The sequence below is a fragment of the Saccopteryx leptura genome, chromosome 4 (genome assembly GCF_036850995.1).
Source record: "Saccopteryx leptura isolate mSacLep1 chromosome 4, mSacLep1_pri_phased_curated, whole genome shotgun sequence".
In the NCBI taxonomy this organism is placed as follows: domain Eukaryota; kingdom Metazoa; phylum Chordata; class Mammalia; order Chiroptera; family Emballonuridae; genus Saccopteryx; species Saccopteryx leptura.
In genome coordinates, this window is record NC_089506.1 from 193,374,699 (window position 1) to 193,402,170 (window position 27,472).

Genomic DNA, 27,472 nt, shown 5'->3' on the forward strand with positions numbered 1-27,472 from the left:
ACTAAAATTAACTCAAAATGGATCAAAGATCTAAACATAAGACCTGAAACTATTAAGTACATAGAAGAAGACATAGGTACTCAACTCATGGACTTGGGTTTTAAAGAGCATTTTATGAATTTGACTCCAAAGGCAAGAGAAGTGAAGGCAAAAATTAATGAATGGGACTACATCAGACTAAGAAGTTTTTGCTCAGCAAGAGAAACTGATAACAAAATAAACAGAAAGCCAACTAAATGGGAAATGATATTTTCAAACAACAGCTCAGATAAGGGCCTAATATCCAAAATATACAAAGAACTCATAAAACTCAACAAACAAACAATCCAATAAAAAAATGGGAAGAGGACATGAACAGACACTTCTCCCAGGAAGAAATACAAATGGCCAACAGATATATGAAAAGATGCTCATCTTCTTTAGTTATTAGAGAAATGCCAATCAAAACTGCAATGAGATACCACCTCACACCTGTTAGATTAGCTATTATCAACAAGACAGGTAATAGCAAATGTTGGAGAGGCTGTGGAGAAAAAGGAACCCTCATCCTCTGTTGGTGGGAAAGTAAAGTAGTACAACCATTATGGAAGAAAGTATGGTGGTTCCTCAAAAAACTGAAAATAGAACTACCTTATGACCCAGCAATCCCCCTACTGGGTATATACCCCCAAAACTCAGAAACATTGATACATAAAGACACATGCAGCCCCATGTTCATTGCAGCACTGTTCACAGTGGCCAGGACATGGAAACAACCAAAGAGCCCGTCAATAGATGACTGGATAAAGAAGATATGGCACATATACACTATGGAATACTACTCAGCCATAAGAAATGATGATATCGGATCATTTACAGCAAAATGGTCGGATCTTGATAACATGACACAAAGTGAAATAAGTAAATCAGAAAAAAACAAGAACTGCATTATTCCATACATAGGTGGGACATAAAAGTGAAACTAAGAGACATTGATAAGAGTATGGTGGTTAGGGGGGGGGGGAGAGGAGGAAAGGGAGAGGGAAAGGGGGAGGGGGAGGGGCACAAAGAAAACTAGATAGAAGGTGACAGAGGACAATCTGACTTTGGGTGATGGGTATGCAACATAATTGAATGACAAGATAACCTGGACATGTTATTTTTGAATATATGTATCCTGATTTATTGATGTCACTCCATTAAAAAAATAAAATTATTAAAAAAAAAGAGAAAACAGACTTACTGAAGTCGAATAATAAGGTGGTATTCTGAACTGAATCTGTGCCCCCCGAACTCATGCTGAAGTCCTAACCCCCAGTGTGAGGGGGGCCGTGGTGGAGAATCAGGTTTAGACGAGATCATGAGGGTGGGACCCCGTTATGGGATCAGTGCCCTTACAAGAGAAAGTGAGAGACTGTGCTTGCCTTCCCTCTCCATGCGCAGGCTCTGAGGAGAGGCCACCTGAGGGCGCAGGGAGAAGGGGGACACCTGCAAGCCCGGGAGAAAGCCCTCACCAGGAAGTACGTCGGTCAGCACCGCCATCTTGGACTTCCAGCCTCCAGAACTGCAAGCAATGGGGTGGGCTGTTAACCCACCCAAACAACGGTATTTGTTACTGCATCCTGAGCAGACTAACACAGGCGACACAGCGAGCATTCAAACTCAGATCTGTTAAGACTCCAGGATTCATGTTCTGTTCCACGATAATCCCCTTCCCCCAGCAACACCCCCACCCTCGACTTTCTTCTTTCTTGTTACCCTAGATTTTTTGTTGTTGTTCACTATGCATTTTATTGTATTAAAATACAAATATAAAATTTACCATCTTAACCACTTTTCTTTTTTAGAGACACAGAGAGAGAGAGAGAGAGAAAGAAACAGGAAGGGAGAGAGAAGAGAAGCATCAACTCATATGTGCCTTAACTGGGGGACTCCAGATGAGCCAGTGACCCCTTGCTCAAGCCAGTGACCTCGGAGTTTTGAACCTGGGTCCTCAGCATCCCAGGTCAATGCTCTATCTACTGCGCCACTGCCTGGTCAGGCCCATCTTCACCATTTTAAGTTTACAGTTTAGTGGCATCAAATACATTCATACTGTTGGGTAACCATCCATCCCCATAACTCTTTTTCATGTCATAAAACTGAAACTTTCTACCTATTAAACAGTAACTCCCATTCCTCACACCCCTCAGCCCCTGGCATCCCTCACGCTGCTTTGTCTCCATGAATCTGGCCATTCTAGGTATCTCATATGAATGGAATCATAGAGTATTTATTCTTTGGTGACTGGCTTATTTCAGTAGCATCATGTCCTCAAAGTTCATCCATGTTGTAGCGTGTCAGAATTTCCTTCCTTTTTAAGGCTAATATTCCACTGTATGCATATGCCACATTTTGTTTATCTATTTAGGGCTCGATGGGCACTTAGGTTGCTTCTACATTTTAGCTATTTTAAATAATGCTGCTATAGATATGGGTGTAAAAACATCTAGTTGAGACCCTGCTCTCACTTCTTGTGGACGTACACCCAGAGGCAGTCTCCCTAGCCTGATCTGCCATACCATCTTCTCTCACTCCCTTTCCACCGGGCCACGTCTCTGAGCCCTTCCCCCAGCCGGCCTCTGCTTTGCCTGCCCTGCCCCACGAGCCTTCTTCAGCCCTGGGATTAGGCCCGAGACCAGATCCCACCAGGGAGCCTGGACAGAGCCCTTCAGCTCCCATAGGCAGCCCACCCTCCCCTGATAAGGACCCCTCTCTCCAGGCCTCATATGGTCTTGCACACTATGGGCCAGGGGCCAGGCCTCTGTGCTTCTACACATGCTGTTCCTCCTTCTTGGCAGTCTCTTCCCTACCTCAATGCTTAAAGCCTGGCTCAATGCCACCTCCCCTGGAAGCCCTCCTTGACTACCCCAGTACCTCGAGCTTCCCTGTGCCATGAGGACTTTCCTCTTCACCAGACACAGCGTGATCAAGAGCATGTACGCTGTCTCCCTCACTGCGCTGTCTAGAGCGAGTCCAGGGTTGGGCCTCAATCCTCCTGAGACCAGCTGCCGTTTGGGGTGGGTGTCAAGACACACTTGTGAACTAGTGGAGAAGAAGGAAGCCTCGAGGGCCAAGGGCCCATGCCAGGTGTAAGGAAACAGCAGACAGAAAGCCCCTTGTCCTCTGTGCAGCCTCTGCCTTCCCCAGCCACCACCGATGGGCCTGACTCCCGCTCAGGGGGACTGACAAGCCCTGGGAGGGCTGGATGCAGTCCTCCTGTTCACAAACTCACCCGCACTACTTCTTTGGGTCCTTCCTTAACCCTTCCCTGGGAGAAGGAATGAGGTGTGGAGGAAACCTGCCCTCACAGGACAGACATGTGTGCATGGGGTGTGGGCGGGGGATGCAAGATCCTTCCTTCTATGCAAAAATTCAGGGATCCCGTCTTTTGAGAACCAGCGCTCCCTGGGGCATTAACACAGGGCAATCAAGCCATTTTCTAATGGTTTGATTTTTCATGGGCATTTGAGCAGCATGTACAAAGTGGGGTGTGCAAAGAGGCCCGCAGTACAGGTGGACACTGTGGGGTCACAATCGCCCCCATCTCCCATAGCCCCTACGTGCTTGGACTCTAGACCAGGTAGAGACCCAAGCACTTTATCACTTTATCTGCACGATCTCATTTCACCCTTGGGACAGTCCTATTATAAGGTGCTATCACCTCTGTTTTTCAGTGGAAACTGACAAGCAGAGGCAGTTCAACTGGGATAATTTGGACCAAGGGGTGGGGGGAGGGTGGTGAGGGTGATGGCTAGAAGGAAGTTGACTGGGGAGTCTGAATAGAACTATGCTGGAGTATTTAGGGAAGAACAGATAAAAAAAAATGTGGTTTCAGTGTCCTAAAGCCCTGCACTCTCTACCCCTGGTCTACCCACTGGGGCTGCAGTGCCTGGCTTGAGGAGACAGTGGGGCACTTTGTCATTTACAGATGAACCTCCCAATGCCTCTCCAGCCTGCACATTCCCAATTATGATGAGGTGGACGGCCCATCCCAAAAGGACTGCTCAGCTCAGGGACCAGCCTGGTGGGTGCATGAATTCTCCCAGGCAGTTCACCGGCCAGTGCACCTGCCTGGGGCCACGCCCTAAGTGGCTGAGACAGTTCACCTGGAGGCCCAGAGGCCAACAGGGGAGGAAGGGGGAATCGTCCCAGGGAAGGGGAAAATGGATCAGAGATTGGTCCCAGCCCCTGGCTGTCAGGATGGGGTGGGGAGGGGTGGGGGGAATATCCTGTCCCTGAGCGCCCTGTTCCAGTCTCACCCCGAACGCAGGTAAGAGGCGGGCGGCAGAGTTCAAGGATCCTTCTAAACCTCTCCCCACCCCTTTCAGTGTTCTAGGTCCTACTGCAGGCTCCCAATTCCAACTCTGAGAAGAATGGGATGGGATTGCTTCTTCCAACTTCTATGGCTTACTCTGCATCACACCTCACAGCCGGGGTGACGACTGTCTCTATCCTGACGCCACGTTTAAACTGTCCCACAGAAATCAGAGTACAGACAGTTTTGGTGCCAAGAGGACCATGGAGAAGGGCCACTCCCTGCAGGGATCCCGGGGAGGGATGATGTTCAAGCCAACCCTGATGGCAGACAGCCCCACCCTTGTCAGACAGAGACACCCTTTCTCCCTGGGCCAAGCCTTCCAGGCCGTCAACACAACGGCCTTGCACTACCATGGGCCGTCTCACAGCCAGGACGGCAGGGCTCAGAGACGGGAAGGGACGAGCGCAGGTGGTGGCACCCCTTGTGCACAGAAGAGCCAGGGCAACGATCTCAGGTGGCAGGAACCCTAGGGAAAGTCAGAGGGTGTCCTGGTCAGAGAAGAGGGTAAGGGCCAGAGCAGGAGTGCAGGGGGAGGGGGAGCAAGCATGAAGTATGAAAGAAGAGAAGGCAGGGAGGGAGGGCTTTGGGGAGGCAGAGCCCACAGGGCAGGGCCTCGGGGGCCACACGCAGGGACCGGACTCCATCCCTGAGCAGTTCACACGCAGCAGGACGGGACTGGGGGGGCAGAGACCCTGCTCCTGAGGGCCATCGGGGCGGGGAGGGGCCTGAAGGAAGGGGGACAGAAGCAGCAGTCGAGGTGCCGGCAGGGTGGGGGACTAGAGAAAGGGCCGGGAGGTAGCCTGAGTGTGCGGGAGAGATGGATGCGTGGGCACAGAGGAGGCTGGGGGCAGGTCTGGGCCGAGTCTGGGGTGTCCAAGCAGCAGCCAGGCAGAGCTCCCCAGGGTGGGGTACAGAAGATGGCCCCCAAGGCCTTGCTGGGAGCAGGCAGCTCACACCATTCAAGGGCCAATGCGAGGACCCCGGCGCTCCTGGTTCTGACCAGCGGCTCTCATAGCGGGCCGCTGCAAACCCCGCTTCCCCTCCCCAGGACCTCAGGCCAGACTACGCAGCTCCCCACGGCTCCTCCAAATCTGAAAAAACTCCCCTCGTCAAATAACAACCTGAATTAGTTATTCCACCCTGCAGCTATCAGATTGACCTTTCCAATGATTCTGACGCAGGACTGACTTAGCGCTGTGGGGGCAGAGGCCACCACGGATCCCTTGCCAACAATGGCCACCCAGCCTAGGGCCTTCTGGCCCTCAACAAACATCCGCTGAGTTCATACAAATAACCAACTCACTGTGTGTCAGACCCCTAAGTCTCTGACATAAAATTTCCCAGCTAAGTCTCACTACACAAAGAAGTCAATATTATGATGTCCATTTTAAGGAGGAATCTGAGCCTCCTTTGAGGCTCCTAACAACCTGCCTACAGTCACACAGCTGGTAAGTGGCAGACTCTAGATAAAACACATGCTTTCTTGACTGTTATGTGCACAGTCCCTGAAAAATGGCCCTTAGCAGATCTTCTGTCTTGAGTTAACAGGGGAATGAGCAGAGTGGCCACAGGCGGAAGGGCTGGAGTGGGAAGCTGGCCTGACCCCCAATCTGCTCCCTGTCTGCCCGTGCCTTGTGGCAGGTTCCTGAGCAGCTGTCTCTCCTCTCCGTTGCTGTGGGCAACCCCTCCTTCCTACCGACCCCTGGTGAGGGGAGCACGCCGGAAAGCCCCAGCTCAGCCTGCCACATAGTAGGCTATCATAAAAGATCTCTGAGGTTAAGCTTTGTTCTAAATCCAGCCTATCAGTCAGTGCATCAGTGGCTTTTGAGCTTTGAAGGAAAAAGACTGAGCTTTGAGAGCAAATTTCCACACACCACCTCTCCCATTCAAGAAGGGGAGTCAATCGTGAGGTGGGATGGGGTGGGGTAGGGTGGGGAGAAGAGGGGAGGGGTGGGGTGGGGTGGGGTAGGGTGGGGAGGAGAGGGGAGGGGTGGGGAGGGGACCAATGGGAAGGCAGGCCCAGAGCAGGGGCCCTGAGGGTGAGAGGTGCACCCCGCAGAGCATCCAGGAGGCCCAGCCTGGTGTCAGCGGAGAGGCAGCCATCGACAGAAGTAACCTTATCTTGAAAATAAGCACCTAGCTCCTGCCCAGGGTGAGGGGACCAGGGCCAGGGGCCTGTGCAGGAGGAGGAGGGGAAGGCCTGACCTCGCTCTCCTCCTCCCACAGCTGTTCATCTCCCGGCAGCCTCAGCTCAAGTGCCCAGAGCTGAGGCTGGGTCAGTGAGGGACCCTCCCCTCCCCACTGGCACCTCACCAGGGCCTCCAGGTGGGCCCACCTCTCCAGCACCCACCTAGTCAAGGTGGGTGAGAAACAGTAGTACACAAGCGTGGTCTCTGAGGGCCCCAGGAGCCACTGGAACCCCTGTAAACGCGACACTTCCTGGCCTCCTCTGTACTAGGACTACAGGAGAAAGCCTTCTGTGGGCCAGGTGCTTTCTTCATGCTACCCCCCCCCCCCCATAGTCCTGTCTGCCGGGTTGACACCGACTCTTCCAGAGGTTCAACAGCCCAGACTGTAGTCACTCAGCTGGAAAGGGCCTCCAGGCTCCTACCCAAACCAACCAGGTGCTGCTTTAAGAACACGGACTTTGCAGCCAGAGGCCCTGGATTCAAATTCCTACTCCTCATCTTTGTTAAATGGCACAACTGCTGTGTAAATCAGCTTGGTGGTTCCTCAAAATGTTAGAAACAGAGTTACCACATGACCCAGCAGTTTCACTCTTAGGTGTATGACCCAAGAGAAATAAAATATACATCCACAAACACTTGTGCACAGATGTTCACAGGGGCATTATTCATAACAGCTAAAGTGTGGAAACAATCCAAATGTCCACCGATGGATGGATAAACAATAGGAAGTATATCTATACAATGAAATATTATTCGATCATAAAAAGGAATGAAGTACTGATACATGCTACGACATGGATGAACTTTGAAAACATTCTAAGAGAAAAACTCCGTCACAAAGAATCACATTTTGCATAATTCCATTTATATAAGACATTCAGAACAGGCAAATCAATAAAGACAGAAAGCAGACTACTCTTCCTAGGGGCTAGGGATGAGCAAGAAAACAGGGAATGACTAATTAATGAGTAGACTTTTCTTTTGGGGGTGATGAAAATGTTTTGGAATTAGACAGTGATGACAGTTGTACAACTACATGAATATATTAGAAGCTACCGAATTGTAAACTTTTAAGAGGGTGAATTGTATGGTAGGTGAATTATACCTTAATAATGCTGTTATTTAAAAAAAAAATTTACTCTTCACTTACTGTTTTTGTGATCTTGGGCAAAATACTGAACTATTTAGTGCCTCAGTTTCCTCATCTGTAAAACGGGGCCGGTAACCGTACTATATGATCAGGGTAGTTGTGAGGAATGTTATCTTGCTGGCTGTGAGTCTGTCCCTTAATTTTAATCTGTCACCACGCTGCCCTTGCTCACTGGCCTGCACTCGCCATGCCTTTTTTTTTCTGAACTTTTTGTAAAATATACATGATATAAAATTTGCCACCTTAACCACTTCTGAGCGTCCAGTTCAGTAGCACATACAGCCGCACTGTGTGCGACTGACCGATGCCCAGAACCCCTTTCATTTGCAAAACAGAAACTCCATGCCCATCCCACAGCTCCCTACTCCCCTCTCCCACCAGCTCCTGGCACCCGACCTCAGCTTTCTGTCTCTATGACGTTAACTACTTTAGGTACCTTGTGTAAGTGGATCATACAGCATTTGTCCTTTTATGGCTGGCTAAATGCACTTAGCATAATGTCCTCAAGGTTTATGGCATGTGCCAGAATTCCCTTCCTTTTTAAGGCTGAATAATATTTCATTGTATGTATCTGCTGCATTTTGCTTCTCCATTCATGGGCCAATGAATACTTGAGTTGTTCCCACCTTTGGCTGCTGGGAATGCTGCTGCTATGAATGCACTCGGACAGATAAAACCCACGCTTTTAAGCTCGTATCCCACAGGTCATAGTATGTCCAATACATTGTATTAAGGACAAATGTAAGGCATCTAGAGGTGCGTTTCCCTTTAGAATTTTTAATTGAACACATGCACAGCAAACAGAGTGGCTAAACATTTGGGCGAACTGTCAGCTCCCGGACAGCTCGGTGGGCTTGCCTCCTGTGCGAAGGGACTGCAGAGGGCCCGGGACAACCAGACTCGACGGTTCCAGCTCTGGTGGGACTAGGCTGGTTTATTCGGGGCCAGTTCCTCAAACCAGAGGTCTGTTATAAGAAAAAAACTTGTCAGCGTGTGCAGGCTCAGAAGAGACCAATTCAGTCCTTCACAATGGCCTCTTTTGATCTACAAGAGATAAGTCAGTACCATGGAGCACTGGTCCTGAGGCTGGAGGGGCACTGGGGGTAAAGACACCAACCTCCACCCCAAGGCACGGGTCCCAGGAAGCCCCTCACCCAGTCCCAGGACAGCTTCCCAGAGAGGTTGATGCCTGTATCGACTCCAGGAAGAGTTGCGTGAGGTTAAAACTTGTGAGAGCTGTGTGACTGGACTAAAGCTAGGGTGATCCCACCTTCTGGTTTCCCCTGTTATCCAGGGCAATTGTTTTAAGAGCTCCCTGTTATTCCCCAAAGTGTCCCCAGTAGGATGAGAGTCACTGTATTAGCAGCTATCCGCTGCACAACAAATTACCCGAAAACTTAGTGGCTTGAAACAACAAACTTTTATGTCTCTCCTAGTTCCTATGAGTTAGGGATATGGGTGTGGCTCAACCGGTTGGGGGTCTCTTTTGAGGTCACCTGTTAAGGTGCTGCCTGGGGCTGTGGCCACTGGAAGGCTTGCCTGGGGGGGGGGGGAAGGGGGAGAATCTGTTGTCAAGGTGACTCCTACAGAGGCAGGCTGTTAGTGGGAGGACTCAGCTCCACTCCACTGTGGGTCTCTCCACAGGGCTGCTTGAGTGTCCTCACAACATGGCAGTTAGCTCCCCTCAGGGCAAGGGATCTGAGAAGGGGAGAGAGAGACCGGCAGACAGGCACAGACATGCCAGACAGCAGCTTCCCTTTAACACCCTCGTCTCAGAAGCCTTGCAGCCTCTCTTCTGTTGCCTACCAGTTAGAAGAGTCACTAATCCAGACTTCACTTAAAGGCAGGGGAGCGCCAGCTTTTGAAGGCAACAGTGTCACAGAATTTGGGATATTTAAAAACTACCGGAGTTAACTCTAAAAATAGGGCATGTGTGGTGTAGAGACAGGACAAAACCAGAGAGGGCAGAAGTCAGATCAAGAAATAGTTACAGTGCCAGGTAAGGCAAGTCAGCCAGGAGCAGGGCACAGTCCAAGAAGGGCTCTGAGCAAGGTGAGCTGCTGCCAGGGATTCAGAGTGAACTCTGACCCCTCCAGGTTGGGCCCCATGGCCTCTACCCAGCTCCAGAGGCTGTCGAGGTCGTCCCCTCCATTCGGGCCTTTGGGCCTCTCACCCTCCAGCTTTGGTAGAGAACCCCCCCACCCCCCCACAGGACAGAAGTTCCTTCTGTGTTTCCCAATGGGCTAGGCACAGCAGGTACATGCTGCAGGGTAACCGCATGAACAAACATACCCGTTTGCACCAACCCCATGCTGTGGTCACCAGTGGGCCACAAGGCACAGTCTGCACTCTGCTTACACCTTCTCTTTCCAGCCTCCAGGCCTTTGCTCCTGCTGCCTCGAGGGCTCTGGCTGTGCTAAGTATTTGCACTGTCCTGGAGGCCGCTAGACAGGAGACCTGCAGGACTGGTGTTTCTGTGGGCACGTGCTTATTACTGAACACTCACCATGGGGACTTTCAGCCGCCTGAACCTGAATACGTTTCAGAATAATGACCTTGCACCCCCACCCTCCCCTTCCTTGCTGGGGGTGGGGCAGTGCTATGACCTCTTGGTGACACCTCTGTTGAGTGGCCCCTGAGGACGGTGTACCCAAACTGTTGTGCTTTTAGGCATGGCCCAGCAGACATCAAGATAGGTTTTACAACGAGAGACTTCCTGGGTTGGAATCACAACTCTGCCACTTCCGTGTGTCCTGGGGCACTCAAGTGTCTCGGTTTCCTCATCTGCAAAAGGGGAACAATCCAGCCACCTTGGAGCTATCCTTGTTGCTTTTACTTTCTACTTATTAACTGTTCCCAGTTTTGCCTTACAGCAGTGGTTCTCAACCTTTCTAATGCCGTGACCCCGCTATACAGTTCCTCATGTTGCGGTGACCCCAAACCAAAAAATAATTTTGGTGGCTACCTCATAACTGTAATTTTGCTACAGTTATGATTCGAAATGTAAATACTTGATATGCATTATGTATTTTCCGATGGTTTGTTGAGAACAAGCTGAGAACCGCTGCCTTACAGGGCTGCAGAGAAGCAAATCCAAGCCCAGAAGGGTGGCACTAGCCTCCACCACCCAGTGTCCTTAAGCCCCAGCTGCAGAAGTGAATCCTGACTAGTCTATGATGGTCTCACTCCCTGTGCATGTGATTGGTGCAGGCATGCTCACGTGACTCAGTCTGATCCCTGAGATGAGGAAATCTGTGCAGGAGTGGGGCGTGTTCCTGGAAAGGTTTTCTCAGAGACACCTTGAGACAACAGTCCTTTCCCTCCACTAGCTCTCCTCTCGATTGTCCTTAAGGCTTGAGTCGCCCCCGCTGTTCCACAGGGAGCCACACTATCAAGCCAAGGATGGTCAAACAGAAAGACAGGAAGACATGGGTCCTTGATGACATCATCAAGCCTTTAAGTTACCAACCCTAGATCAGCCTGACTTATAACCCATCATGCAAGGTTCACACTGCTTATTGTTTAAGCCAGCTCAGTCATGGCTTTTTGTTATTTGCAGCCCAAGGCATCCTGCCGAAAGTCCACGGTGGGGCACATTTCATTGTCTTGAGATTAAGCCCATCATACCAGAGCAACGGTCTAAGCTCAGCTGTGTACTCAGGGAGGACTTCCTGGAGGTGGTGTGGCTAAAATGAACTCTACAAGAATGAGAAGGTGGACAAGGGGCGTAGGGCAAAGAGTAACATTCCAGGCAGACAGAACAAAAGAATGAGACTAGAAACACCGCAGGGTATATGGGTGTGTGGATCTGGATGGCTGGGAGCCATGGGAGATGAGGCTGGGGAGAAAGGGGGGTTGGGCTGCAGTGGGTCTTCAGCCAGGCTATAGAACGCAGGTTGGTCCCCAGGGTCGAGGGGAAGCTCAGCGGACGGCTTTGATTTTGTTTACTCAGGGTCTTGCCATCCAGCTCTGTGCCTAGAATAAGTGCACTCTGGGGCCTCTGCTCCCTATTCTGGTCATACCAAGATGTTCCCCTGAGTTAAGGCAAAGAGCTGGGCAGGGGCACCGGGCCTCGCTTCTCCAGGTGTGATTCTGTGTGCCACGCTATTCCAGCCCCTAGGGCACTCATAAGAGACTCTGGCTGAAATCTAGGTCACTCTGTGCACGAGTGGGACATCCATCAAACAGGCAGTTACTAAGTGTCTACAAATCAGTGTGCCAAGCACAATGGATAGAGAACCTGGTTCAAATCCCAATTCTGTTAATTTCCAGTCGTGTGACCTTGAGCAAGGCACTTGGCTTCTCCAAACCCAGAGTCTTTACCTATTTTGTGATAAACAATGAAATCAATAGTGGCTGTATTATTTCTAGTACTGGAGTGTGGGGTGGGGAGAATAGATAAAAAGATGCATAAAAAGCTTCTGAACATAAAGGGTATAATCTAGGTGGGAGATAAAATAAGCAAACAATTTGTGGTTACTGATAAAAGTTGAGAAGTGATGAAAGGTTAAGCGGAGGGACCATCTGAGCTGGGCTGTCAGGAAGCAAAAAGTTTAGATGGGAGTAAAGAGGGCCAAGCAAGGTCCACAAAGACAGTGCAGAAGGGATACAGAAAGCCTGCAGGTGCCACTCTGTGCTCCCAAAGCCTTTAGAACAGTACGCTGCATATAGAAGAGCTAGACATAACTGTTGCATATGGGCATCATTTGCAACCTGAAATAGCAAACCTCTGAGCTTAAGCTGGAAAGATGTAGAGTCAAGTCCTGGCTCTACCACTTATTGCATGACCTTGAGTAAGTCATTTAACCTCTGATCCTCAGAGTCCTTTGTAAAACAGGTGTAAAACCTAATTCACCGAGTTGGACGAGGGTATGTGCAGGATCTAGGATCAGGGCCCCCTTTTCCACCTCATTGATTCCTATTTTAAAGCCTTAAGATCCAGTGCCACGTCCTTTAGGAAGCCTCCCTGCCTCCCTCAGGCAGCCCTGCAACACCCCTAACCCCAGTAGACTCCCCCCTTCCCTCACTCCACCTGCTGTATTGTGGTCACCTCTGTCCTTCTCTCCCACAAGGTTCTGGGCTTTGAAGAGGAAGGGGCAGGGTATCTCAGCATCTCTTGGACCCAGCTGCAGCCCTACACAGAGTTAGTACCTACCAATGCCATATTCTTCCCCAAGCCTCCACCCAGGTAGGCACCAGAGGGAGGAAGTGACTAAGGCTGTTGGGGGTGGAGGGAAAGGGGTTTCAGGAAAGTTCCAAAGTGGTATCATTAGATCTTGAGGGTTGAACAGGAATTTACTGGGGAAAGGGTTCCAGGTGGAGATGTGGAAAATAAAAAAAGCGCACAGAGATATGAAGGGAAGGATAAAATTGTGAATCAGCAGAGTGTCTACCAGAGAGTGGCTAAAGAGGAGGATTCTGGGCCTGACCTGTGGTGGTGGCGCAGTGGATAAAGCGACGACATGGAATGCTGAGGTTGCTGGTTCGAAACTCCGGATTAGCCTGGTCAAGGCACATATGGGAGTTGATGCTTCCTGCTCCTCCCCCCTTCTTCTCTTTCTATCTCTCCTCTCTCTCTAAAAATGAATAAATAAAATCTTTAAAAAAAATCAAAATAAAGAGGAGGATTCTGGAGCTAACTCTGGAAAGGACTAAATGCTATGGGAAGGAGACCCTGTAAGGGAGGGACTGAAAACCTGCAAACAGGCAGCACAGAGACCCCGGGGGAGGATGCTGTGCGAGGCTGGGCTGATCTCAGGCTGGGAATGGGGTAGAGACAATGACACAGGGCTTGGATGGCTAACTGGTGGAAAAAAACCCAAAAAGGATAAAAAATTCTTCCTGGATGACGGATTGCTGAGAATAGCTTAAATCATATATCCACACTCCACTACACCTTATACTTGCTAAAAAGCCCATTTCTACAACCACTCCCTTCTACACACACAGCAGCTCTCTGAAAACTAGCAGGCCAAGTGGTGCTGTCTTTATCACAGACGAACAAAGTGAGAGCCAGAGAACGAACGGGACCTTGCCACGGCCATGCAGGCAGGCAATGAGGGGGCTTGTCACAACCTGAAGCTAGTCAGTGTCCATGCCAGGAGTGCCAGGAGGCAGCTTTCAGCCATTTGACAAATGAACTGAGCACCTTTTAGCGCCAGACCCTGGAGACATAGAGATGACCTTTGACCTCTGAGTCATATTCAGACTGGACCCATCACTTGGCCCTTAGATCTGCCTCCTACAGGAGAGAGAGAAGCAGGACCCATTGAGGGGTAGGTTTTCCACAATTAAGACAGGACAGCAGGGCTCATCCCCATGCCTATCTATGAATCCTCCAAACTGGACCTTGGGGTAGGGTTGGGAGAGGACCAGTCCCTCCACAAAGAAAATGGGGCAGAAAAAGTGGCCCTTTTCTGCCTTTCTAAGAAGCCCTCCAATGCCCCCTCCTCCTGGCACCCAGGCTCCGCACAGCCGCAGCCTGAGTCATCATCCCAGTTTGAATGGTAGCCGAGAAATCAGCCAGGGGGCTGCCCGGGGCTGAGGGCCAAGGGTTGGAAAAACAAGGCTGCTTTCTCTTACGCCAGCGTTGGAACTCCAGACAGGGCACCGGGTGGGGGACAGAGGGCAGGTAGATGTAGGATGGTGGGTGTCAACAGCCAAAGGGGGTGGGTGGGGAGCGGAGGGGAGATTCAGAATCTGAGCTGTGGACTTTTGTTTTCAGATGACCTGTTTAATAATTACCTTTGCAATCAAAGGAGCCAGGGCCCAGCAAAGACAAGGCTTTCAACCCTCCATACCCCACCGAGCAGCCGGAGCAGCAGCGAAGAAAGTAAACAAGATGCCACTGGCAGATCTTGTTCCATCTCGCAAACAATGGCGGGACTGAGCTCCCTGCTCAGACACACACATCAAAGTGTGATTTCCAAGCAAAAACTTTACCAGGCAGATAGGAGGCTCGGACTGAATTATTTCCCTACAGCCCTGGAGCTCCCCTGAGCTCAGCGCCCTAGGGGGCAGCTTCGGGGGTCTGTCATTTTAACATTAACCTTGACCTGTAATTTATTCATTCATTTTGAGCGAGAGAGAACAACCTCTGCCTCTCAGCCTCTGAAAAACCCAACCAGCAACAACTTCATCCCTTTAAACAGTCACAATGGTGGGTAAACAAGGGATTTAAGTTACAGAGGCTCCTGCTTATAGTCCACTGGGCTCGGGCTCCTTAAAAACAAAACAAAACACTCTACAGGGGCTCACAAAGTCAGACCTGACCTGACACTGGGGAAATCAAACTTGTTTTTTGTCAACCTCCCAAGGCCTTCAACTATTTTTTCCCCCTGCAGCATCCAAGCCCAGCCTAAAGGCAGAGCCATAAACACGCCTGCTCCTCCCCCTTCGATGGTTCAGCAAAACAGCCCCCTCCCACCTTACCGGACCCTAAGGATTAAAAACCACCGCGACCGTCACCCGCAACCCCTCTCCTGCCCTCCCCGGCTCCCCGCACCGTCAGCAACCCTTGCAGCACCTTGAGATAAACACCCACTAATGATTTTATGATTTTCTGCTCTCGGTAGCCGCGCTCAGCAGAATTCCTCCCGCCCCCCCCCCCCCCCCGCGCCCGGGCGACGGGGGCCGGCCCAACCGAGGGATTGGGGGATGGGGGGGCTGGTAGTTTGTTTTTTCCACTGTAGCGTCCCCACACCTGTTTTTCATTCATTCGTTCGTTCGTTCATTCATTCACGGGTTCGTCACTGCAGCCTCCACGGCCCTCCAGATCTCGGGGAGGGGCAGGGAGGGAGGGGACTGAGATGGAGAGAGACAGTGGCGGGGGTGCATCTGGGGGGGTCGGGCTGGAAGAACCCCGTTTGAGGGCAGATTGGGTGGCTTTGTCAAAAGCAAGGCGAACGGCGGGGCGGGGGCGCTCCCCGGGGCTCGAAGTTGTTTTCCGAGCGGCGGCGGCGAGGACAGCCGCCCGGGTGCGCCTCTTTGTCTCTCCCGGGCCGGCGCCGCGTCCCTGCGCGCTCACCTGGTCTTGGAGGACAGGAAAGCAAGTTTGATCAGGCCGTAGGTGAAGAGCGGGATACTCTCCTTGGCGACGCTGGCAACTTGCAGCCGGTGCTCCAGGATGTGGAGTTCCATCGTCCGCCCGCGCTCCGCGGCGGCTCATCCGCGGGGGGCGAGCCACGGCCCCCGCCCCCTGCGCACCCAGCCGGCACCGAGCTCCGCGGGCAGCTGGCCCGGGGACCAGGAGCTCGGCGGCGGGCGGGCCCGGGCGGACAAAGGAGAGGCCCGCCAAGCCGCAAGGGGCCGCGGGCGGCGGGCGGCGGGCGAGGGCGGCAGCGCTGGCGGAGCGGCGGCGCACGGCGCCCGGCGCGGAGAGCAGCTGGTGTTCGCTGTAACAAACAACTTGCCACTCAAACGCTGGCCCGCTGGGCATGCGCGGCTGCGGCGGGGCGTGCCGGGACTTGTAGTCGTGCTCTGCCTGGCGCTGCCCGCTGCTGATGTCAGGGCTGGGCGGCCGCGTAAGGGGTCGGCTTGGTGCAAGGGAAATGCACGATTGTGGGCCCTCGCGGGACCACCAGAGGTGGAGGGTTCTAAATGGGGCCTTTCGAGCCAGCCTGAACCTAGGTGCAAGCTCTGTCACTCAGCGCTCAGAATTGGGCGCTGTGGGGTCAAGCGAGTAGCCAACGCAGTTCCAGCGCTGGAGGAGGCCCGAGTCTGGGAGGGGAGAGATTTGGAGAAACCGGTAATTACAGTGTAGAGAAGAAAAACAGAGAGGGGCGCTCGGGACAGAGATGGAGCCGACAGGTTTAAGGGGGTTTTCTGGAAGAGGGACATCCAGGTTGGGTTCTGAAGGATGAATGGGAGCTTGCCGAGGAGGGGGAGGGGGCGCACGGGGATGGAGGCCAGGGGCCTTCCAGGCCGAAGGAACAGCGTGTACAAAGGCACAGAAGCGTGAAAGCCTCCACCGTGCTGTGTTTGGCTTTGTTGGAGCGGAAAATGTGAGGGAGGAGAGGCAGAGATAAGGCAGGCTCAGTCACCAGGAGTCCCATGGAGAGGGATTATGTGTGCAGAGCCAAAGAAGGGGGCGTTTATCCCGTGGGAGTGGGGCTGATAGGGACTTAGAAGGCCCAACTGGGAAAAAGTCAAATACATTCGAAAGGCTTCCCACCCCAGGGCCAATGTGCCGGTGACCGTATCCTTCAATGGTTCCCCTAATGGCTGACTGGTTTTGAAATTATCTGGGTTAAAGTTACTGATGCTTTGCCATTTGGCAGACTAATTTGGGAATGTGATGGGCAGGCTGGGAACTCTCTTTTTGAGGGAAGTTCTGGTTGTGCTCCTTTACATCTTAGCCCTTTTTTGTTAGGGGGAGAAGTAACCTTAGTAGGTTCCCTCATTTCCACAGAGGGTGTGACGCCTGCGTGCTGATCTTAGAGCATGCTGATCCCCTATTTTATCGTCATGAGAGAATTTATTACCCTGTAGTAAAGTATATATTTACTTTTTTTTTTTTTTTTTTTTTTTTTAGTTTTCTGTCTCTCTTCTAGAATCTCAGCTCCATTAAGGCAGTGATTTTTGTCTGTTCCCTGCTGTATTCCCTAGTGCCTGCAATGTGACTAGCATATGTGAGACATGTTTCTGGAATCTAGAGATCTAGAAGGCCCAAAAAGAAATGCATTCAGGGGCCAGGCAAGTAACAAATGTGTGAAACAGCTGGATATGAGGCCCTGGAAATGGTCCTGGAGAAGGGAGACCTGCCTGAAGACATAAAATTCAATATTTAAGTAAACAACCAACAGGTGAAACCAAGCAAGGCTAAAGGCAGGAATGGGTCAGTTTTGTTTTTTTTTTTTGTATTTTTCTGAAGCTGGAAACAGGGAGAGACAGTCAGACAGACTCCCGCATGCGCCCGACCCGGATCCACCCGGCACGCCCACGGGGGGCGACGCTCTGCCCACCAGGGGGCGTCGCTCTGCTGCGACCAGAGCCACTCTAGCGCCTGGGGCAGAGGCCAAGGAGCCATCCCCAGCGCCCGGGCCATCTTTGCTCCAATGGAGCCTCGCTGCGGGAGGGGTAGAGAGAGACAGAGAGGAAGGAGGGGGAGGGGGTGGAGAAGCAAATGGGCGCTTCTTCTATGTGCCCTGGCCGGGAATCGAACCCGGGTCCCCAGCACACCAGGCCGACGCTCTACCACTGAGCCAACCGGCCAGGGCAGAAGTGTTTGATTTTTTAAAAATTAAACAAGAACATCAGAAAAGCAAATGACAATTTAAAGAAAGTTGTTCAATTATGCAAATGAGATGCAAAACCAACTTATTTCATTGGTAAAAATGCACTATACAGAAGGCTGAAAGTACTGGAGTATCTGCATATTCCCTGATCCCCTAATTTTTGTGGGGATATTGATGGCCCTCAAATTGATAATTCTAGCTTGGAATATATTTCTGTGGCCCTGATTCACATAGTTAACTCCCTAGTGGTTGGCTGTATCCACCTAAATGTTCACAGGCTTGGCGGACCCAACCTGTTTAAATCTTACCTCATTATCTAACCTACCTCAAACCATCAACTCTTCATCCTGTTATCTCTGTCTTGGTTAGTGACACCATCCCCAATCCCTCAAGTTACCATCGTGGTAAGGCACACTGTATTTTCCAAGATGGTCATAATAAGATCTCTATTCTTCATGTTCTTCTCACCAAATGCATTGATAATCATCCCATTAGGAAGTGGGTCTGTGTTCTCTCCCCTTGGATCTGAGCAGGCCTATGACTGAGGAGAAAATGACTCCACCTGGCTTCTGAAGCTAGGTCATAATAGGTGATATTGCTTCCACCTAGTCTTCTTGGGACACTCACCTTGGAACCCATCTGCCATGCTGTGAGAAAGCAGGAGCCACAAGGAATGACCATAGGTAGCATTTGCTAGAGCTGCATAACAAAGTGCCACAGATGGGGCACTTAAACAACAGTGATATCTTTTCTCACAATTCTGGAGGCTAGGAGTCCAAGATCAAGGTGTTGGTTAGATCCTTCTGTGGTCTATCACCTTGGATTGTAGGAGGTCACCTTCTGTCTGCGTCTTCACATGGTCTTCCTTTTATGTATATTTGTGTCCTAATCTCTCTTCCTATAAGGACACCACTTCTTTGGGATTAGGGCCCACCCTGATGACCTCATTTTAACTTAATTACCTCTTTAAAGACCCCCTATATCCAAATATATTCACAATCTTAGGTACTGGGTGTTAAGGCTTTAATATATGAATTTGGGGAGTGGGTGTGCTCAGTCCATAGCAGTATTCTAGCCAACAGCCCCAGCTGAGGTTCCAGCTGACCGCCACCACGTATATGGTAAGAAAGCCTTTGTCTGCCTGAAACCCATGAGAGGCCTTGAGTAAGAACTACTCTGCAGAGGGTGCAGGGGAGGTTGACTAGGGAATCATCTTAGATCGCTACCTCTTGCTTCTTGCTCATGCCCTGTCCCAGTATCTAATCAGTCACCAAGACTTAATTTTATATATTGCACAACTCTGTAATCCAGTTTCTGTCTCCATCTTGACCACCATGATCGCTTGTCACGGCATAACTTTCCTGTCCTAGATGGTTACCATGGCCTTCTGATGGCCATTCCATTCTCATGTTGCCATGGACGTATTTCTGGAACTCTCTGGTTAATGCCCCTAGGGACCAGGAAGAATCACAGCCCTCTTAAGAAAACAAAGCCCAGATCCTCCAAGGTTGATCATTTGAAAAGAGGAATGGGCTTCCTGACTCCTAGTCATGTTCTCCATATGGTAGCCATTAGCCACACGTGGCTATTGAGCACTTGAAATGTAGCCAATATCACGGAAACAAATTTTAATTTTACTTCATTTTAATTAACTTAAATTTAAAAACTGATACTTGATTAAGCTACTGGGAAGTGTCCAAGGGCATTTGGAATAGGTTGACCAACTGGCCTGGTTTTCCTGGGAATGGGCTTTTGAAACCAGGACTGGGGTAAACTGGGATGAGTTGATCACATTACTTTGAAACAACTTGGTTATGGAAATCTATGAAACCTAAATACAGGTCAACTGTTGTGGATGAAAATAAAGCATCTGAATGGCAACGAGCTAGGAATGTCAAATACACCCTAACTTTCAAAGACTTGATGTGAAAAAAAGAAAGTAAAATATCTCATTAACCTTTTTTATATCGATTGCATGTTGAAATGATAATATTTTGGGTATTGGGTTAAGTAGACTATATTATTAAAATTAAGTTCGTCTGTTTCTCTCAACTTTTGAAAATTCAAAATGACATATGGCTTGTATTATATTTTTATTGGACAGAACAGTCGGAGAACAGTGGTTCTCAAATTGTGGTTGGTGTTAGAATGACAGGGGGCACTTGGTAAAAACAGCCAGGCCCAGGCCCTGTCCTGCTTCCTCGGATAGGAAGGCAGGCTCCTTTGTGCCTCCCACTTGCTGCTCCTTCCTGGCTTGCGTGGACGCGAGAGGAGCCTACCCCGCTTGTTTCTATCGGCTCTCAGGCCTCAATCGCCCTGCTGTGGTGGGGTGGGGTGGGAGAGTGTGGACTCCAGAAAACCCCTTTCCACTAGGTCTGGAGTCTCTGGATCCAGTAAAGCAGTGCCCAGAGACGGGCAGGACTTCTCTGCCTTTCTGAGGCCGAGTCTGGGCTTTGCCAGCATGGGCTGCTCGGGCAGGGTGGGAGTAGAGAAAAGAGGGAAGGGAAGGTCAGGAGAGCTCTATTTGGCTAAGGGGCTCAGGTTTTTTCTGGATCGTCAGCTGACCTTGAATCTCCTCCCCTAAGTTTGACAAATAACACTGAGGGTTCTCGAGCAAGGGAGAACCTGATGAAATGGATGCCCTGTTGGTCTATTCTGAGGGACCCCCAGCCCTCAGCCACCTCCCTTTCCCACACTTATCCACAGGGTTGTATGGAGAGATTTCTCTGATTCCCTGCCAGAGGTGCCCATCCCACATGCTCCCCCATACCGCTACAGGAAAGGGTTACTGGTCCCCACAGTACAGTGGACTGCCTTAATGTAAGTAGTCATAGCTTTATCCCCATCAGACATGATCCTGATCTCAGGGACAGGGTCTTTCTTCCCTGCCCAGCCTTGCTGGGAGCCCCTGGGGACCAGATGTGAGCTTCTCTGCTGCAGATTCACAGTTAGACACAGACACTAGGCATCACTGGCTCCACTGTGGTAGACAGTGTGGGTTGGAGGAAACCAACTAACCAACCAACCAACCCTGCATCCTAGAGAGCCAGGCCCTGTCTGAATTTGGCCTCTATCCCCTTCTGTACTGTACAGGTTAAGTCTTCTTGCTCTGTTTGGGTTTCCTCATATGTAAAATGGGCATAACCATGCCACTCTCATAGGGTCTGCACATGTACTTGTGCATGAGTGTGTGCACCTGTGTGCATGTGCAGAAGTGTGTGCATGTGCTCGTGGGTGTATGTGTGCCTTTGCATGGGATTAAATGGAAGAATTCCTTTGGGAAAGCGCCCAGCATGGTTCCTGGCACACAGAAGATGCTCAGTAAATACTTATCCAATGAATGAATGAATGAATGAATGAATGAATGAATGCATGCATGGGCAAGCAGTTCTTTGGCAGTCAGGCCCCCTCTGTGCCTACTCCCTACTCCTTCTTGGTTTGCACGGTTCACCTTTCTGAAGGAGGAAAGGAAGGAAATGGGTGTGTCCAGGCTTTTTCCTTGGTGCCAGTGTGTATGTGGTCGCACCTGATCCTCAGGAAAGGTACGGATTCATATGCCCATATTGCAGATTGGGAGACTGAGGCGAGGGGAGGTTAGGAAAAGAAGAGCCAATGGACACAGCTTTTCCTGGGTCTGCCAAGGGCCTATGCCAGGGTTGAGCATGCAGAGGAACTTAAGGAATCAGCGAGTGAATATCAGGTGGCATGGTGACACCAGAAGCCTTATCCCCTTTTTTGTGACATGCATGGGCAGGGCCAGGGCAGGACAGAGGCTACCAAATCTTTCCCTCTTCTTTCTCTGTCCATCTTGAATCATTTCCTTCCGTAACATTTTCCTGTTTCCTCCTTGACATACTTCTTAGCCCGTGTCCTTTTAACATTTTCTTCTTTTTGTGTGTGTCACAATCTGTCTGAGGACCAGCCTGTGTAGCCTCTAAAAACCAAAAGGTTGACACAATGGAAGATAGAGTCTAAGGGGCCTCCACACCCTTACCACTCTTGTACCTCAGTTTCCTCATCTGTAAATTGGGGTGGTTTGTAAGGATTTAGGTTGGTGTGTGTGGGTGCTGAATATAAGCTTGACCAATGGGAAAATGCCTAATGGATGTGAATTGTTGCTGTTATTCTGCCGGTTCCTGAGGCTGGCCCTACTGCGGCCCTTTAATATCCTGGAGAAGGTCAGGGCCTGAGATTCTGAAGGTATGATTTTGAGTAAACGGTGTGTCAGTTTCATGATCACTAAAATTCAAGTCTCTGGATGACTGCCTCCCAGGAACATTAAATCAATGAGACAGGAAGACCATCACTGAATCCTGTGGAACTAACACACAGCTTAGTTTGAATTTTAGGTCCAAGGAGGGCAGAGCTGGGATAACTTGTGGCCTTCCCTGCAGTGGTGTTCATTCAAGATTGTGGAGGGACTCGCGGTACACCTGCAGTGACTAGCAACTGGGATGGGGTGTCTTGAGGAATCCTGAGTGACCCCAGATCCAGATCTTGGGCCTGACCCTGTTCTGATCCCCATGGTTCTGGCCCTGCTGGGACCACGCCCTGGACTGCCTTCTCAGTAGGTCATAGGAGAGGGCCCAGGCCGTCTTTTTGGACATTGCAAAGATGATTTGCTCTCTTGGGAAGCAACTTGGTATCTTTAAAATCCTTTGTGAAGATGCAGAAACAGCTGCAGTGGACACCGCTGTGATTGCTTATGAGATATTAGCCACATCTAGGTGAAAAGAGCAATTTATTAGGGGCTGTTCCTTCCAGCAATGAAGAACCTTTCAGAACTTGATTGCAGTTAATGCACCAGCCTTTCCAAGTGTTTTATTCTGCTCTCAATGAGATAATGAAGTCCTTTAATTTACTGTTTAGCTTCCAAACAGAGTGAGTGGGTCTGGTGCTGTTGTCCACAGCCCAGGCCCAGGTTGATGGAAGGCTCGACCCAGGCTCAGGAGGCTGAGTGCACCAGGTGTGCTGACGGCCTTCTCAGCTGGACCTGCCCATCTCCTGGCCGGAGTTAGCGTGGAGCACCAGCAGCCCAGGGTTAAGCCCAACCTGCAGCTTCCTTCCTGTGTGTCCCCCAGAAAGTTATTTACTCTCTTAAAGTCTCAGTTTCATCATCTGTAGAATGGGGATGATAACTCCGACATAGGAGGCCCTGGCCAGGGGGACAATGCCTGACACATGATAGATGGTCAATAAACAGCAGTTGTCATTGGGCTATGAAGTTAAGCCCTGAGACTCAAAGTTCTCAGAGAAAATTGTGCTTGCTGCTGGTCCTAGGGACATTCACTTCCATGGCTCTCACTGGAATCACACCATCAGCACCAAATAGAACACTGCTTTCAAAGCCTTCACCTCCTGCTCATCTGCCCATCCTGTTTTTATCATTTTACTGGATGCTGCTCATTTGGGCAAGTAGATGATGGATAGATGGGTGGAAAAACCCAGCCATGGACAGCATCAGACCCATCTCTGGACCTTGGCCAAGCCTCCACCAGCCTCCCATTTGGACCTGGGAGCTCCTTGAGCTCACTGCCCGTTTCTTGCCCCTGATTCGACACACATATTTGTGTAACACATATGGTGGTACAGAATCTGGGTACATCTGAGGGGCATTGTTAGATTTGTGTTACAATAAAGTTGCTTGCTTTCACATAATCAGTATTTACGGTATTTTTCTAAAGATGGAAGTAATTTGTCCTAAGGTCAATATGGTTGCATGGCTTTCCCAGCCTTCCTCCACTGCTCCGGTGGCCTTCTGCTCAACACTGTACTCCCCCATGGTAGGATTCTGGTGTCTGCTCTCTGCTTCCTGCTCTGTTCTGGGGGGGGGGGGCAGCTGTAGGGGGCTCTCAGTCCATGACTTGTATGTTAGCCCCATCTCAGGCTGGCTTCCTGACCTGCTCTTGTCTCCTTGGTTCCTGACCCCAGGTTGGTTCCTGTGGACATCCCCTCACTTTCTTTTTTTTTTTTTTTTCATTTTTCTAAAGCTGGAAACAGGGAGAGACAGTCAGACAGACTCCCGCACGCTCCCGACCGGGATCCACCTGGCATGCCCACCAGGGGCGATGCTCTGCCCACCAGGGGGCGATGCTCTGCCCATCCTGGGCGTCGCCATGTTGCGACCAGAGCCACTCTAGCGCCTGAGGCAGAGGCCACAGAGCCATCCCCAGCGCCCGGGCCATCTTTGCTCCAATGGAGCCTTGGCTGCGGGAGGGGAAGAGAGAAACAGAGAGGATAGCGCGGCGGAGGGGTGGAGAAGCAAATGGGCGCTTCTCCTATGTGCCCTGGCCGGGAATCGAACCCGGGTCCTCTGCACGCTAGGCCGACGCTCTACTGCTGAGCCAACCGGCCAGGGCGACATCCCCTCACTTTCTACACACAACTCTCCGCCTTGCAAATTCTGCCCTCCCTCCTGATCATCATTCAAACTTACCCCTCTATCGGTGCTTGTGGTGGCTGATAATGGTCCCAAAGATATCTAAGTCCTACACCCTGGAACCTGTACCTGTTACATACTACAGAAAAGGGTCTTGGCAGATACGACTAAGTTAAGGCTCTTGAGATGGAGAGATTGGCCTAGATTCTCTGGGTGGTCCCAATGTAATCACAGTAACTTACAAAGAGAGGCAGAGGAAGATTTGACATAGGAAGAAGGGAAGGTGATATGACCATGGAGACAAAGATTGGAATGAGATGATCGTAAACCAAGCAATGTCTGTGGCCATCAGAATGTGACCTGAGCTTTTGGAGGGAGCACAGGCCTGATACCACTTTGATTTCAGCCCGCTTGTACTGATTTTGGACTTCTGTCTACACAGTGAGAGAATAACTTTTTGTTGTTTTAAGCCACCAAATTTGTGGTCATTTGTTATAGCAGCCCTGGGGAACCAACACAGTGTTCTCTGGGGAAAATCGCTTGCCTGGTCACTGGCTCTTGGGCCTGACCCTGTTCTGATCCCCATGGTCCTGGCCCTGCTGGGAGCTCACTAGCCCTTCAGATGAGGCCTAGACACTTGATGCCGCAGTGCCAGATCTCAGTCCTGATGGGATTTTGGGAACCTTTGTATCAGCTGCATATGTGTTATCTGCTGGCAATCAGCCACAGGCCCCACTGGGTGGTGGACCCCTAAGATAACCTCAGGCCTAGCTCTCCTCTCCTATAGTAGAATAATCAAGGCTCATTATGAGTGGAGAACATATTCGACAGTTCAGAAGAGCAATTGCTGAAGTCCTACCATGTGCTACCAGTGGTCAGCAAACTGCGCTTGCAAGCCACATATGGCTCTTTGGCCCCTTGAGTGTGGCTCTTCCACAAAATACCACGTGTGGGCGCTACCTCGATTAGGAATGTACCTACCTATATGGTTTAAGCTTAAAAAATTTGGCTCTCAAAAGAAATTTCAATCATTGTACTGTTGATATTTGGCTCTGTCGACTAATGAGTTTGCCGACCACTGTGCTAAGCTATTTGATGGGCACTTGCATTCTCCCATGTAAGTTACCTTTCTTCTGACTGGGGATAAAAATGTGGTTATATCAATGGCAATAAAAAGTATTTCTCTGGGCTTATTTCCTTTCTGCTATAATGGGACCTCTGTGCCTTTCAAAGTTTCTGCTGTTTATTTCCTGGAGCTGCAGGGGGTGTCTCACTTGTGTTCACAAACATTCTCCCACTGGGTGGTGTGACCTTTTCTCTCCTGTGATCGACTTCCAAGCTGGGATGGCTGCTTTCAAACTTTCTGCTGAGCCCAAGGCAGATGTGCTGTAGCTGGAGTCTCCTTCCCCTGCTGTGGCCCAGATTCCTGGGAAGGCTGAGGACCTCTCCAGCATGAAGCCTGGCTCAGCCACAGCCCAGGCCTCTGAGCTGCCCCCACCACCCTAAAAGGGAGTCTCCTCTGCTCACTTGTCCCTGCAGGCTGGCCAGCTGTTGTCACATCAGTTCTCAGAATTGTGTGGAGGTTTTGGGGGGAGAGCTTCCAGCAGATTTTGTATTTTCCAAATATCTCTTTCAACCCACATGGTCTTCATGTAATGTGACTTTGACACTTCTCCCTCTCCTTGAATATAGATAGACTATGACTAGAGCAGAAGTGACACATTGGGTCATAAAAAGTGATGTAGCTCCCACTGGTTTTCTTGCTCAAGGTGCCTAGCCACCATGCTGTGAGGAAGCCCAAACAGCACTGGGGGAAGGTCTGAGCTTCCCAGCCTGTAGCCTATACTTACCTTCCTTCCATGACAGGCCACCATCTTGAAAAGGAGATAGATTAGCCTCAGCCATTGAGCCAGTGCTGCCTGGAGCAGAGATGAGTTGATCCCATTAAGCCTTGCCCAACTATGGATTGATGAGTAAAATAAATGTTTGTTGTTATTTGAAGCCACTGAGTTTGGCATGGTTTGTTCTACTGCAATAGACCATGGATACAGTTTTCTCTTGTGGGACTCAGACATGGGTCTGTAGGGCTGTGCTCAGGGTCAACCTAGAGGACTGATCTTGCATCCACTTGGACCTTATGTCTCTCTTCCCTCAGGATGAATCTCTTTCTGGGAAGCTTTTGAGTCCCTCTCACAGACTGACCCATGGGGGCAAGTTCGCTGGTCCTTTGACTTGACTGGGCATCCTTAAATCCTGGAGGACCAGAGTTTATATAAGGTCTACTGGAAAGTTCTGTCTATTTTTTGGAATAAAACAAAAGACAAATTTTTCTTACCGTCAATAAACTTTATTAAATAATATATTTCTACACCAATCCTATCTTCCAAATATAGTCCGAAATGATTTGCTGAGCTGAATTAAGCCTTTCTGCTATCTCTGATGTTGTCAGAAAAGGATCTTGCTCCAACATGGTCTTAACAACATTGTCATCGATCAAAGATGGTCGCCCAGAACATGGCTTATCAGAAAGGTCGAAATCACCTGTTTCGAGTTTTTCGAACCATCTTCTGCGTGTCCTATCAGAAACGGTACCTTCACCAAACACTTGCAATAAATTTCTACATGCTTCTGTAGCATTTCTTCCTTGTTGAAATTTGTATACAATACAGTGGAGTAAATGAACTTTATCAGTAGCCATGGGTACACTATCGCTTCACACATAAGACTAACGTGAATCAACTTTGTTTTAGTTAATTTGCTACGTCAGTATGTATACATTAAATGATAAAAATAGAGAGGCACACATGCGCCAAGTAAACATATGCTTACGTGTCGAAACTTGTGATAGAAACGGACAGAATTTTCCGGTAGACCTTATATTAAAGCTAGGACATCTTCTTCCCTTCCCCCTTTCCTCCACCCCTAATTACAATCCCAGTTTTTTTGTTTTTATTTTTTATGAGGGAAAAACTAAGGCTCAGAGAAGTTGAATTACCGCCCAGCGTGTATAGCTAGGAAATGGAAGACAGATTTGGATCCAACTCTGTCTGGCTTTCCATGGCCCCAGGGGCTGCTTTCTTGTACTATATGCTTAGTGGCTGATGCTCCAGAGGAGTCTCCTTGGGTCTCAGTAAGGCCCCAAGACACTCGACCACCCTCTCACAGACACCTTTAAAAAGA

General features: G+C 50.1%; 1 protein-coding gene across 1 annotated transcript in view; it reads right to left on the reverse strand.

Moving 5' to 3' along the window:
* The window catches only part of CASTOR2 (cytosolic arginine sensor for mTORC1 subunit 2), a 52,197-nt gene extending 36,121 nt beyond the window's left edge, over window positions 1-16,076 (reverse strand). The window contains exon 1 of the mRNA XM_066382442.1: window positions 15,705-16,076. Coding sequence (XP_066238539.1) covers window positions 15,705-15,817 — 113 coding nt within the window. The 5' untranslated portion in view covers window positions 15,818-16,076. The remainder of the gene's footprint in view (window positions 1-15,704) is intronic.
* Window positions 16,077-27,472: the final 11,396 nt, after the last annotated feature.